Raw genomic sequence first — 15,120 nt, 5'->3', positions numbered from 1 at the left:
TAGTCCCATTTAGAGCACTAGTAATCTGGATTTGGTAATCTGAAAAAGTCTGTATCTGGATTAGGGTGATCTATCCAATGTTGCTTTGAAAAAAACAGCACAGAAGTAAAATAGATTACTTGACCCAGGATTGCAAAACATGGGATTCCAGGGTCCAGCTGCATTAACACAGCCACTGTTAAAACTGTCTTCAGAGCTAGTTTGACTAGCTAGCAGTTAGCCAAGGGGTAATCAGTCATACTTTTTGGATTCAAATTACACCAATCTACCTTTTTTTAACACACTTAAAAAGTTATGACCAGTCTTGAAAAAACTATTCAAGACTCGTCTAAGCAGTTTATGTAAGCGGCCAGATTAATTTTTTGAACTGGGCGGTTGATGAGCTTCTGTGGCTTCATTTGGAACCGTTTTTATTAGAGGAGCAAAAACAGATGTTAATATTTTCTGTAAAAAGTTACCCAATTGAATATGTTGCTCAAGTCATGCAGGCTTAGTTTGGATTGTCAGACATATTCAAGCACAAAGTAGAGTTCTTTAGATAAACGTAAATGCCATGAGCACATTAAGGCTCCGTCTTCTCTTGTCATTGAAAATAAGTTTGTAAAAGTAATACAGTTGTGTTAAGAACACAAGAAGAATTAAGAACAGTGAACAAAGCTACATTCTTCCTTTATTATATTGGGTGTTCAGTCAGGTGGAATTCATTCAATTTGTACAAGACCATTAAATACATTTCCAACAGAGAGGAGAAAATGATCAAACAAGACTTAGTGATAAATTCTTAAGTGCTTTATGTTGCACCATGTAACATTACTACATATTTTTGTGAAAAAAGACAACAAATCAGCACATTGAACACTTTAAAAACAATTGAATTTTATAATGGATGAAGCTACGCAGCAGTTTTCTGGCTCCTCTCAATGGCCATTTTCTCCAATCTCTCCGTGTAGAAGCCATTGAAGTCCAGCCTATAAAAAGACATCTCATTATTCATAGCACCTCTGTTGAGAAGACTGAATTTTAAAGAGGGTTGTAAAAGCTCTTCAAAAGTAAGAGATTTTAAAACTTGCGCTACACATTTCTATTGTCACTGCTTGGGACAGGTTAAATTGCTAAGCACTAATATATGCACAGTGGAAATTTGAATGAAAGATTCTTTTCACAACCCACCTGTAGATGATGTTGATCATGCTGTGTTCACAGTCATTGGTGCTGTAAATGCTGAGCTTATCCAAAAGCTCCAACAATAAGGTGCTGAAGTTACTGTCAAACTTGCTGATGGTCGCCTCAAACCCAGAGTCAGACTGGAGGGCATCCACATGCTCAGCTAGGAACTGAGATCAAGACAAATAGACGAAATAAAATATTATTATTATTTATTTTAAATATTTCATTATAAAATGTGTTTGTGTTTTTTCTTATCTTTTGAACAGATTATGGTTTCAGTTATTACACAGCCTGTTTTTAAAGTGCCTCTTTAGTTTCAGTATTGTAAAATAATTGATTCAATGCCAATAGCCCTGTTCACACAGTAATACCAGTAAATTGCCGTAAAATTACTGGAACTAATTTACCGGTAAATACAAAAATTCACTGTTTACACAGGCAACTACTTTCCGTCTTTTTACTGGTAAAGCACCATTCACACATCGGTTTCAAATTACCGGTAAATTCTGTGACATCATTAACCAAGATTTTTTTTTATTTTATTTCATTGACTCACAGATTTCAGGTTGTTCTCCATGATGTGCCATGTGGGCTCCATAACCTCAAACATCATGTAATACTGAATGTTCTGCACAAAGTTGAGCATCCGTTGTCTTAATGCAAACGCAGCAGCAAACCTACAATATACAAGAGCTACTTAATAAGATGCTCACTTGAAGATACACAGTCCAAGGTCAAAATACATAGTCTCACCATTTAGCAGAGTGCAGTGAATATTGCTTAGCTGCTTTATTGCTGATCCACACATTACAGAGCAGCCTCTCCACGTGCTTGCAGTAGAACATGTGCCTGAAGAGCATCTGGTATCTTGTCAGGGCTTTTCTGTACAACAGAGCATCGTGTTAAAGGAGTAGTTCATCGTAAAGATGCGGTCACAATATTTTTCAGTAAAATTTCACACGCAAAAAATATGTCAATGGTGTTGCAATGTAATTGTGCGACAATTACATTGTGCGACATTTCAAACAGCATAGTGTGTAACGTGCAACATTTTTGATGGTAAATGATGACAAAACTATTTCTTTAAGAAGCACAGGGCCATAGTTACAATTACAAGCAGCTTGAAATTAAAGCTATACAGTCATACAGAAAAGCTGAGTACCGGTTGATTATGAGTGAAAGTGGCCACTTGACGATGTAGTCAAAAGAGAAAGCCTCCAGGCCGCTAAGTGACACCTCTGTGGGCTCTGCATTAATGATAGCTTTCTCCTGCTTGGTGTCTATAGCGAGGACACGTAACAGCTGGGTGATAACATCATGGGGCATCAGGTCAATCTGGAAGAGAACAGTAATGTTAAATCATGCATTTTCAGTGACGACCCGTTGCCTATTTTTGAGCAACTGCACATCATTTTCCATTCGTTAAGAAGACTCTTATCCACTTTCCAAATGATACAACTATTTAGATGGGTGACAGTAGCTATTTTCACACATAAAATGTTGAAAATTTCCATTTTCATTTGCTAATTTTCTGCGGTTTGCGATTTGAAATGTTTTTAAATCCAGGTTTGCAGTGCTTGTTTGTTGGGCTGCACAACTTGGCCAATATGTCGAGATTATATTATGATAAAGAAATGACTAAATAAAAAAAGAAATTACAACTGTAATATTTCACTGTAAAATAACACAATCAACTATTTAAGAAAATACTGCAAACACAAGACAGATAATGAGCTGCTCATGTGTAAAAACACAGTGCCGCGCTTCACTCTGAAACCTGCATCTTATATTTATTTACAGTAATTAAATAGCAGCCTTTGTGATTTGCCATAATCGTGATTTCAGCTTTATTTTTGCCCGTCTTTAGGCAAAAGATGAAACTGAACAACAATTTGTTTTTCATTTGGATTTCTACTGCAAAAGCAATTGCTCAACACCTGAAATCTAGACTGTTCTGCAGAATGCACAAACATACTGTACATATTACAAAGTGCTAATGTAAAAGTAACTGTCGAGAAGATGGATGCGCATTTGACCTTTAAATCATCTTTGAAGGGGTCTGTGTTGGCAGTGCTCATCCTCAAGGCCAGCTCCAGCAGGGCCTCCAGCCGTGGAGGAATGATGTCATCAACCGGCTTCTTCAGTTCTTCCTCCGTTAGGTCCATAAAATGCACGAAAAAGTCTCCTTTATCCATTAAGAAGTAATGTTTGATTGACCTGTATCACAAAATGTAGGTGATATTGAGATATTCAGACCCGTTGTTGAATAATACCAAATAATCTGTCAGATCAGGGGTCTCCAGACTCGGTCCTGGAGGGCCAGTGTCCTGCAGAGTTTAGCTCCAACCCTCATCAAACACACCTGAACCAGCTAATCAAGCTCTTACTAGGTATAATAGTAACTTCCAGGCAGGTGTGTTGAGGCAAGTTGGAGCTAAACTCTGCAGGACACTGGCCCTCCAGTACTGAGTTTGGTGACCCCCGTTTTAGAATATACTTTGGGCTTTAGAAACAGATGACACTGTGATGCAGCTACACCCGAAGAACAAAGAATTAAGTTGTGGGGTGTGAGCTTGTGATGAGAAAAAGATTTATCAGTCTTTCAACATTGAATCAATTAAAATGATCTGGTTTTTAATGGCACTGACCCAAAAATGAAAATTCTGTCATCATTTACTCACCCCCTCATGTGTTCCCATCTCAGACTTCTGTTCATCTTCAAAAACTGTATTTTTAATGAAACCTGAGAGGTTTATGTCCCAGGAATTGAAAGTTCATATAACAAAAACTTTGGCAATTCAAAAAGTTCATACAAACATTGAGGGGGGGGATCCATTGAGTGGTTTAATCCAAATAATCTAAAGCAGGGGTTCCCAAACTCAGTCCTGGGGGGCCAGTGTCCTGCAGAGTTTAGATCCAACTTGCCTCAACACACCTGCCACGAAGTTTCTAGTATGTCTAGTAAGAGCTTGATTAGTTGGTTCAGGTGTGTCTGATTGGGGTTGGAGCAAAACTCTGCAGGACACCGGCCCTCCAGGACCGAGTCTGGGCACCCCTGATCTAAAGAGACACGACTGCTAAAACCAAGGAGGTTTGCTTTTGCACGTCAAGCAAGTTGAGCTGACGTTGACCATATTTGATGTGCCCGGTTTATGCGTGTTGATCAATGTTTATGTGAATAAATGCCTAAATTAAAGCAATGGTTCACCCAAAAATTTACATTTACTGAAAATGTAGTCAACCTCAAGCCATCCAAGATGTAGATGAGTTTTAAATTTTGCATTTCATCCACTGCAGTGACTGGATGCTGTCAGAATAAGAGTCCAAACAGCTGATAAAAACATCACAATAATCCACATGACTCCAGTCAATCAATTAATTAATTAATGTCTTGTGAAGTGAAAAGCTGCATGTTTGCAAGAAACAAATCCACCATTTACTTGGATGATGGATTTAAGCGTTGATGATGGAATAAGCGTTTTAACTTTAAATACTGACTTCTGGCCAAAATCCACCGACATATTTATTTAGATATTTATTGTATTTGATTGTTTCGATTGATTTATTTAGACATTTTAACTGCTTTGGATCATTTTCAACAGTGCTTGATCTGTGCGTATTTCTCTCCTGTTTCAGACGAGATGACTTTTACATTGAAGAAATCAATATTATGAATAGTAAACGTTATTTAGCTGGTAGCAAGTTTGAAGTTAGAAACATGTTACAAACATCTAATCGACACTACTAAAACAAACTACACTGGGTGAACTATACCTTTAAATCTGTTCATCATATAAGGCAATCATGTCTCTTCAGAAGATTTGAATGAACTCATTCAATTCATATGGACTATGTTTACTATGTCTTTACAATCCTTTTAAATTGTCAACGTTTGGTTACATGGACTTTAAATGTTTTGAACATAAATTAAAAGTCTTGCATTTGGAATGACATGAGGGCGAGTAAGTGATGTCAGAAGTTAAAATACACACCCAACGGTCTGTTGTAGTACTAACAAAACAATCATGATCCTAACCTTTATCTCCATGTGGAAATCTCATTTGGCCAGACAGTGATTCATCCTTTCGGATTCATTAAAATATTGGTGCCTGGAACACTGAGAGCTGTCAAAAGCTTAGCTTAAAGATTTGCAACAAATGAAGGGTGCTCATAAACGGCACCATTGGCTCAGATTACTCACTCACATACCTAAAAGCAGATTATTATGTCCAATTCTCAGTGAGCTAAGAACGGTTACCATGTCATGTGTACTTATTGAAAGCAACATAAAATATGTTACTAGGTCCATTTATTTTTCAAAATCTTTTCGTAAATTTAAGCTGACATTTGATTTCCTGTTCAATAGAATCTAAATACATTTAAACACTGACACATACATTTTCTGTAAAGTGACATTGAAGCAATGTGTATTGTTAAAAGTGCTTGACTTGATTTGACACGACCCTAGGAAACACTGCCAGAATAATACAATTTCAAACCTTCAAGTTTTACCTCAGGCGTGAAACAAGCTCCTTTTCCTCCATCAAGAAGTCAAGCAGAACCTTACTGGCGTAGTAATATGCTTTTTCGATCTGCTCCACATACGCTCTCTCTTTAAGCGTGTAGAGAACCTCTTTGGCATCTGGACAGGTTACATCACGGCCGCACTCTCGCACAACATTCAGATACTTGCCTGAAATAAGAAGTTAGGACTGGTTATGAAAATAAAGCATTTAGCCACTCTATTCTTTCCAGCTGGGCATTATAATTATTAGAAATTGTATAAATTTGAACATGTCTACCATTTAACCCCAGCTTTCTAGTAGCATCTTATGTATCTTATGCTATATACTCTCTACATAAGCAGCTGCCTCCTATTGATGGCTAAAATGCTGTCTAAATACAAAAACGCTGTCTGGAACTGAGCTAAAGTTTCATAAATGAAAATGCCTCACCTGTGTTTAATATCTTATCTGCCATTTTCTGAAGGAATGATGGGATCCTGTGCTGGACGATAGTGTATCTCTGATCCCAGTATTTGTCATTATAATCTTCCTGAATCTTTTCTTTTTGCAGCTCATGCTCCTCAACCATGAATTCACTATTTTAAAAAAAACAGTACTTGAAGTTTTATTATATATATGAAATTGTATTATATATATATGAACTATAAATGTATGAATATATATCATATACACATAATATAAATTAAATACAAATTTCAAAAAGTGGCACTTCATACATAGCTTATCAATGTCCTCTAATGTGTCTGGAAATACTCAATATGTTATGCATATAACATGTTTAAGGGCAATTCATACTGAAAAGCTATTATTATTAACAGTAAAAAAATCACATAAAAAAAAAATCTAATTTAAAAAGCATCCACAAGAGGCTACCAAACACATTCTACCTGTATGGGTCTTTAATGATGCCCCTATAGATCCACTTCTCAAGTATTTCAAAGTAGGGGACGCTGGCTGCTTTGGTCAGATAGAGGCAGAGCTCTTGAGCCTGGCTGTCTCCGGTGTAATTGAAGGTACGATCATGAAGCAGGCTGAGGGTCGAGCCGCCCATACACTCACCCTTGTCAACAGAAGTGGCTACATGAAAGAGACCAGGGAGAAAGCACATTAGCATGAGCATGTCAACAATGTCGGCGCTACGTACGGGCGAAGGGAACCCACCCCCCGAAACACGATTACTACCAAGGCCCCCTTTAGAAATACAAATGTTTGCTCTGGTGCTGACTCTGTGTGTACAATAAAACATGATAGCAACATGCCAGCATTGTGTTAACAACATGCTAGAAACATGCTAACACCATGATACATGCTGAATCTACTAACAACATGCTCAGAAATGTTAGACACAAACTAGCAACAATGTTAATATGTTAAAGTATGCTAACAGCATTAAAACATTCTACAACTTGTTAGATACATAAAACATGCCTAAAACATGCTGCCACCATGCTAAAACATGATAGAAACATGTTAGCAATTGGCTAAAAAATGCTTGCAACATGCAAAAACATTTTAGTTTTAGAAACAGGTTAGTAGCATGCTAATTTCTCCTAACAATGTGCAAAAACATGTTAATAATACATGGTATTTGCTAGCATCATGTTAAAACATGCTAGACACATTAGCAACATGCTAACAATGTGGGGAAAAAACATAGTAAAAAATGCTAGCAACATTCTAACACATTTCTAAATCATGCCATCAATGCCTACTACATCTATGTAACCACCAAACTTTAAAACCTTATTTAAACTTTCAGATAAGGCTTTGTCAAGCCAACATCAATATTTGTCCTGACAAACTTCTCTAGTGGACCAGAAGGCTGTTGCAACTAATAAAGTTAAAGAATTAAGAACCAGCTATCAATGAACATGAAATATATACTTTGACTCAAAGTATATTTTTACAGACAAAAACTGTCAAAATTAACTTATTACTCCTGTTGACACTTCCAAAATGCTAAGTGCTGCTCTTATAAGAACCACACGTTTTGACAGCTTTACCGATGGAGGCCAGGATTTCCATGGTACGCATGGTGGGCTGTATGTAGAACCAGAGCTTCTGCAGGGAGAGCGTGCCCTGTCTGTGGAGATGCTCCAGCTGGGTCACCAGGATGAGATATTCCTTCATCAGAGTCCTCATGGCTGCAGTCAAGGCATGATTCACTTGACCGTACTCAAACGACGATTTCTCCTCTGTGAAGCTGGACATGGAATATTCAAATTTATTGCAAGAAATTTATATGAGTCTCAGATAACATGCGAGCAAGCCAGGCAAAATGAAATATCAATGCTTTTCATAAAACTTTTAATAAAAGCCCTCTGACATTAATATTGCAACCAGGGTTCGAAATTAACACTGCTGACCCACCAGATGCAGGTGAAAAATCAACCACGGCAGGTTACACATATCAAATCGTTAGCCAATTTGGTGGGTTATGAGTCATAAATGATGTCCTCCAACCAGGAGCCTCCAAAATTAGCAAAACAAAAACGTCTTTAAAAGTTCAAACACATTGAGTGTACATACACAAGCTAAAAAACAGATGTTCACTTTCAAGTCGTAAAACTGAAAGCCATTCAATGACTCAGAATCAGATTTATTACCAAATACATTTTAAATCTAAGTAATTAATTTCAAACCCTGATAATGTAAACACATGACTAATATAACTATTAAAGGTCAAACTGTTCACTGACCGTGTGATAGTGGAGTAACAAGATGCCACCGGTAATATCCGGTTGACCAGCTCTTTGATGGACATGTCGAGGGAAGGATCTACTATGAAAGAGCGGCTCTGTCTGCCGAGCACAGGCTGAGCTGCGATGTCTCTCCCATCCACGCCAATCAGCACATACAGCAGGTCCTCAACCAGAGCTTGTTCCTGTGCAGCCAGCGGCATTGTACCTGTAATTACACAAGTTTAAGTCACTATTAAATCAAAACTGGCAGCTCAATTTTTTTTTATTAAATTTTACAGTGTTTATTATGAATGATTTATCCATGCACATCTTATTTTTTTAAATTCATCTGTAATCTTCATAATCTTTCATTTTAAAAAAATGTACTTGCCCTCCCTATCATAACAATATCTGTTCTTTGATGACATGTTCACTGGCACAAGGGCAGGACAATAATCTATTCTGTCCAGTGAACCCCCTTGAAAACGCCGCAATTAGCAAAACAACGATTCAATCAATTCCAGAATATTTTTCTCATTCAAGAAACCATTTTACTCAGGTATGTCACACTCACAACTATAATTGTTCAGAATGTGTAGTTTACAAAATACAGTTATTTATATTTTAATATTATATTGTGTTATATTATTTTACAAACACATCTAAATTAACATATATAAAATATTTTCTTGCTGAGATTTGAGGTAGTGACAATTTTGTGTCATAATTACGTAATGAACATCATTTAGCAATTTTTAGCAACAAATTGACCTTCCTTTAGCAACTTCCCCTGAAAATTAGTTGGCAACACTGCCTGTGTGAGAGAGAAGGGGTCGTCGGAGAGATGAGAGCGAGAATGTGCGGCTGACGTTATTGCCTGTGCCGCTGGTAACAAAACGGTCACCGATCTGGGCCGATCATGAGGAAAATCGGCCGATTCCGATCCCTGGCCGATCGATCGGTGCATCTCTAACAGTAACCACATGTGTTGAGAGCTCTACCGATGGAGGCCAGGATTTCCATGGTGCGCATGGTGGGCTGTATGTAGAACCAGAGCTTCTGCAGGGAGAGCGTGCCCTGTCTGTGGAGATGCTCCAGCTGGGTCACCAGGATGAGATATTCCTTCATCAGAGTCCTCATGGCTGCAGTCAAGGCATGATTCACTTGACCGTACTCAAACGACGATTTCTCCTCTGTGAAGCTGGACATGGAATATTCAAATTTATTGCAAGAAATTTATATGAGTCTCAGATAACATGCGAGCAAGCCAGGCAAAATGAAATATCAATGCTTTTCATAAAACTTTTAATAAAAGCCCTCTGACATTAATATTGCAACCAGGGTTCGAAATTAACACTGCTGACCCACCAGATGCAGGTGAAAAATCAACCACGGCAGGTTACACATATCAAATCGTTAGCCAATTTGGTGGGTTATGAGTCATAAATGATGTCCTCCAACCAGGAGCCTCCAAAATTAGCAAAACAAAAACGTCTTTAAAAGTTCAAACACATTGAGTGTACATACACAAGCTAAAAAACAGATGTTCACTTTCAAGTCGTAAAACTGAAAGCCATTCAATGACTCAGAATCAGATTTATTACCAAATACATTTTAAATCTAAGTAATTAATTTCAAACCCTGATAATGTAAACACATGACTAATATAACTATTAAAGGTCAAACTGTTCACTGACCGTGTGATAGTGGAGTAACAAGATGCCACCGGTAATATCCGGTTGACCAGCTCTTTGATGGACATGTCGAGGGAAGGATCTACTATGAAAGAGCGGCTCTGTCTGCCGAGCACAGGCTGAGCTGCGATGTCTCTCCCATCCACGCCAATCAGCACATACAGCAGGTCCTCAACCAGAGCTTGTTCCTGTGCAGCCAGCGGCATTGTACCTGTAATTACACAAGTTTAAGTCACTATTAAATCAAAACTGACAGCTCAATTTTTTTTAATTAAATTTTACAGTGTTTATTATGAATGATTTATCCATGCACATCTTATTTTTTTAAATTCATCTGTAATCTTCATAATCTTTCATTTTAAAAAAATTTACTTGCCCTCCCTATCATAACAATATCTGTTCTTTGATGACATGTTCACTGGCACAAGGGCAGGACAATAATCTATTCTGTCCAGTGAACCCCCTTGAAAACGCCGCAATTAGCAAAACAACGATTCAATCAATTCCAGAATATTTTTCTCATTCAAGAAACCATTTTACTCAGGTATGTCACACTCACAATAGGAAAGAAAAGATGATTGCAACTTTCATTACATGCTGACTTTCAATCACATATATCACCAGATTTGGCATCTATTGCTCCTTCGGTGATATTTAAAGTATAGGTGAAATTAAAAGTGTCCATATTTCTTCATAATCTCTCATCAAATTGATTAACTTGCTCTACCTCTGTAACAATTCCCTATGCATCTAAGGCTCTGATTTTGGAAAGCCCTGCTGCATACATACCAATAGCCACCACGGGATCTCCCACAGGCGTGGGGCTAGTGACGAAATCCCCAATCAGCGCAGGCCGGTCATACACCCAGTTTGGAAACACAGGGTTCGGCTGAGTGGGGTTCTTCTTGTTATGTCGGTCTCTCAGCATTTTACGGATGACCTCAGAAGACTGTGAGAGAAAACAAAATGATCGTAAACTGATGCAATAGACAGAATTCAGGATCGGCTTACTAAATCATGTTCATTAATGAATGCAAAAAATAACAGTGTACACTGGGTTCCAAATTATTATACAAAGGACATATCAGTAAGATTTCAGTTTGCTTATTTTATTTCTCATATGTTTTTAGATAACTGTCAATCTCAGACAGGTTTGTTAAATATTCTGACAGGTCTTCTTAGGTAAATGAAAAACCTACTTAGAGAGGTTGCTCTTGTTTATTAGGCAAGTCACAGTTCTCATGCAATATGGGGAGGAAGAAAGATCTTTCTGAAGATGAAAAGCATTTCTTGCGAAAGGCACTTAAGGATCTAAGGACTCTTTGTTGCAGCCTGTGTGTGTTGCTTCAAAAGTGCAACCATGCATTCGTGTTGTTTTGTTTTACTTACTTTTATATTCATGTATTCTTCATTCATTTATAATAATTTCACTATTCCATTTAATCATATAATGATTAACCACATTTATCTAGTTTTTTTATTGATTAATTTACTGATTATCTGGCATGAAGGCATGATCTACAGCACTGGAAAAAAAAAAATCAGGTTTTTCCACAGAAAATCATACTAATTTCATCATCTCATTTTATAAGACCAAAAAAAAAAGTGTATGCTTGTTTTAGGTTTTGCATGGGTTTTCTCCACCCCTTTCCATAAAGTGAAGTAAATATTGTAATAGCATACAACTCCAGATCCATTTTAAACAGTGGCTTAAGGCAAATCAGACCTGTGATCACTTTTGTGCAAAATGCTTTATCCCTTTGAGTATGGTGTATTTGTGATTTTATGTTGTGATCTGTATTTGTATATTATCACTAGTGAACTTTGTGCTAACTGCCTAGGGACTAGGGCTGTCAAAATGGCTGAAAAACTACATTTGAATTTTGTACTTAAATATGACCACAATTAGAATTATATTCGAATTTAAAATGCATAATTTCAGCTAGAAAGAAGTCAAAATTTTGGCTTCTCTTCAAGAGGGCGCATATCAAGCAAAATATTACTAATGCACGTTTATTCAAAGCATAAGATAACATGATTATCTGTGAAAAAAGTGCATAATGTTTAAATAATGTTTATAAACCAATTATAATTAAGTTGCTTAAACAACTATAAACAAACAGCGTCATGTATGTATGCATAGTTTAATATAAAGGGCCGAAAGCATATCACACAGAGTACATTTTTCATTTAAAAACCTGAGATGCAGTGAAAAAAAAAAGTGTATGCTTGTTTTAGGTTTTGCATGGGTTTTCTCCACCCCTTTCCATAAAGTGAAGTAAATATTGTAATAGCATACAACTCCAGATCCATTTTAAACAGTGGCTTAAGGCAAATCAGACCTGTGATCACTTTTGTGCAAAATGCTTTATCCCTTTGAGTATGGTGTATTTGTGATTTTATGTTGTGATCTGTATTTGTATATTATCACTAGTGAACTTTGTGCTAACTGCCTAGGGACTAGGGCTGTCAAAATGGCTGAAAAACTACATTTGAATTTTGTACTTAAATATGACCACAATTAGAATTATATTCGAATTTAAAATGCATAATTTCAGCTAGAAAGAAGTCAAAATTTTGGCTTCTCTTCAAGAGGGCGCATATCAAGCAAAATATTACTAATGCACGTTTATTCAAAGCATAAGATAACATGATTATCTGTGAAAAAAGTGCATAATGTTTAAATAATGTTTATAAACCAATTATAATTAAGTTGCTTAAACAACTATAAACAAACAGCGTCATGTATGTATGCATAGTTTAATATAAAGGGCCGAAAGCGTATCACACAGAGTACATTTTTCATTTAAAAACATGAGATGCAGTGGGATGGGGGGGAAACCCGCCATGAAGTCTCAATATATGTTTTTTTCAAAGTTAAACTTGCATTAATTTTACATGGCTTTCTAAACACGCGGCTCCTTTGTGCGAGATGCGAGTGCAACGCTGATAGATGTCCCTCTAGAAAATGTGCCAAATGTGTGTTCTGTGTGAACGGCTTGGTTTCAGTTTTGATGAAAACAAGATCTTCTCCGCATTTATGTTCTCTTTTTCCGCAATTTTTTAATTAACAACGCAGCAGCGCCGCATCTAGTGGCCTCAACTGGATAGGCTAAGAAAAACATTGTAATGCAACAACACTTACATCGTCATCGCATCTCGTGCGCCACTGATGATAAGGCTGCCTGACGCACACCTAAAATTTGAATGCAACGTTTTTGCATTCGAATGTGGATTTTTATTTTAAATGTGACTAATATTCGAAATTTTTTTTTTTGACAGCCCTACTAAGGACTATGGATGTAAATTAGCAATGTTGCTATAAATATTAACTTTTTTTTGGTTTTGTTTCATACTGATGTTCATCAATGTGCATTGTCCCTATTAAATAAACAAACAGATTAATATCACTTCTCCTTTCCTCATACTACCTGAGGCACATTGGAGCTGGCTGTGACATTTCCCAGCTTTTTCCGCAACTCCTCCAGTTCTTGCATGGACATTTTGCTGCTGGTTGCAGGAACGTTGTATGACGTGGTCGTGCTGGATGCTGCATTTGCAGACATTTCTGATCTCTCCTTTGCATTCTGCTGCAAGAACTTCAAAGTCTGAAGAGCACAAGCATGTTTATGTTGGTCATAAATCCCTAATATCAAAAGAAATAATGAAGACACTGACAAATGCATGAGTTTAGGGATGAAATTATGTGAACGTCTTGTTTGGAAATGAATAATGAGTTTCATTAAACCTACCTCTTTATCCTCAGTGAGTTTGGAGAGCAGATACACCAGTGGATCAAGGTTGCGTACGTTCTTTGACTTCAATTCGTCATATTTCCTTAAGAAGTCTTCTGGTATTTTGGAGTGTTCTGCCATTTTGACCTGGAAGACATGGTAAATGAGTCTCCTGCATTTAGAAGACATGTAATGGGAGATAAAACACATCATGTCTGTTCACCTTAGCACTGTGTGCAGATACTGTAGTGGTCACATAAGGAGTCCTGTTCTTCTGCAGCAAATCAATGTAAACCTCAGCACCATCTCCTCCTCGGACATTAAGAAGCCCGAGAAGTTCATTAACATCATGATGAATCCTGAATTCACTCATGACTTCAGATGAAATCCGAAGCTGAAATCAGAAAGCTCCACGAATGAATAAATACATAACGGCACTAGATCTAGATCACTAAATGATGAACGCCAAAACCACGAATATTTAGTACGCCAATAAAAAAAATACGAGGACTTGTTATTATTTATGCACAGCTAACGTTAGCCAGCGGCCCATTTGCATTTATAGATATTGCATGACAAAATAAAACGTATTGTTTACCTAGAATTATAGACTTTGTTATTTTACCTCGTAGAAGTTTAATTAGTCCGTCTGAATAACACGAACAGCATCTGTTGATAAAACACTAGGGCAACTGACAACGCCACAACAACAGGAAGTCAGAAACTGTACATTTGTAAATGTCCGCCAAAAGGCGGGCGTATTTTTCCAAAATAAAGGTCCTTTCCTCTTAACCGTTCTACTATTATAAATGAGCATCACATTCTTCTTTCATATATATATATATAAAAATGCATACATTTTGAAAAGCCGAAAATAATACCAGTACAACACGTATTTAATTTTTTTTTACTAAGTGATTATTTGTTAATTTTTTTATATAGATTTGTTTAATAACAATGATACTCCTACTACTAGGCTACTACTACTAATAGTAAAAATAAAATAATAATAATAATAATTATTATTATTATTATTATTATTATATAAAATAATTAGTTATCAGAGATAGTCACACACACTTCCAGGGGCCAGTTGCATAAACTTAACCCCTAAACTAAGATTGTGTCTTAACAACTAGTCTAACCAATTAGCAGTTACCAAGGGGAAATTAGTCATATTTTTCAGATTTAAATTAGACCAATCTATGTTTTAACACAACTGACTTTATGACCAGTCTTAAAGAAAAAAAATTAGAAGAACTTGTGAGACTAGTCTAAACATTTTATGCAACTGGCCACAGTACTCCGAGATATAGTA

The 15,120-nt window shown here is 36.8% G+C and overlaps 1 protein-coding gene across 1 annotated transcript; it reads right to left on the bottom strand.

The window, feature by feature from the left end:
* Window positions 1–653: 653 nt before the first annotated feature.
* LOC107596599 (gamma-tubulin complex component 2) lies at window positions 654–14,527 on the bottom strand. The gene is made up of 16 exons (XM_016287357.1): window positions 14,428–14,527; window positions 14,026–14,196; window positions 13,821–13,949; window positions 13,500–13,676; window positions 10,858–11,017; window positions 10,072–10,279; window positions 9,376–9,575; window positions 6,581–6,770; window positions 6,123–6,268; window positions 5,680–5,860; window positions 3,204–3,384; window positions 2,330–2,502; window positions 1,921–2,049; window positions 1,724–1,844; window positions 1,171–1,334; window positions 654–968 (listed from the first exon to the last, which is right to left on the bottom strand). The coding sequence occupies exons 2-16, from the start codon at window positions 14,173–14,175 to the stop codon at window positions 893–895; spliced, it is 2,385 nt and encodes a 794-aa protein (XP_016142843.1). The 5' UTR covers window positions 14,176–14,196; window positions 14,428–14,527; the 3' UTR covers window positions 654–892.
* Between the last annotated feature and the right edge of the window lie 593 nt (window positions 14,528–15,120).

Source organism: Sinocyclocheilus grahami, unplaced genomic scaffold (genome assembly GCF_001515645.1).
Source record: "Sinocyclocheilus grahami isolate Dianchi unplaced genomic scaffold, SAMN03320097.WGS_v1.1 scaffold221.1, whole genome shotgun sequence".
NCBI classification, from domain to species: Eukaryota; Metazoa; Chordata; class Actinopteri; order Cypriniformes; family Cyprinidae; genus Sinocyclocheilus; species Sinocyclocheilus grahami.
The sequence above is the reverse complement of the archived record's forward strand: the minus strand, read 5'-3'. Positions and strand labels throughout refer to the sequence as shown.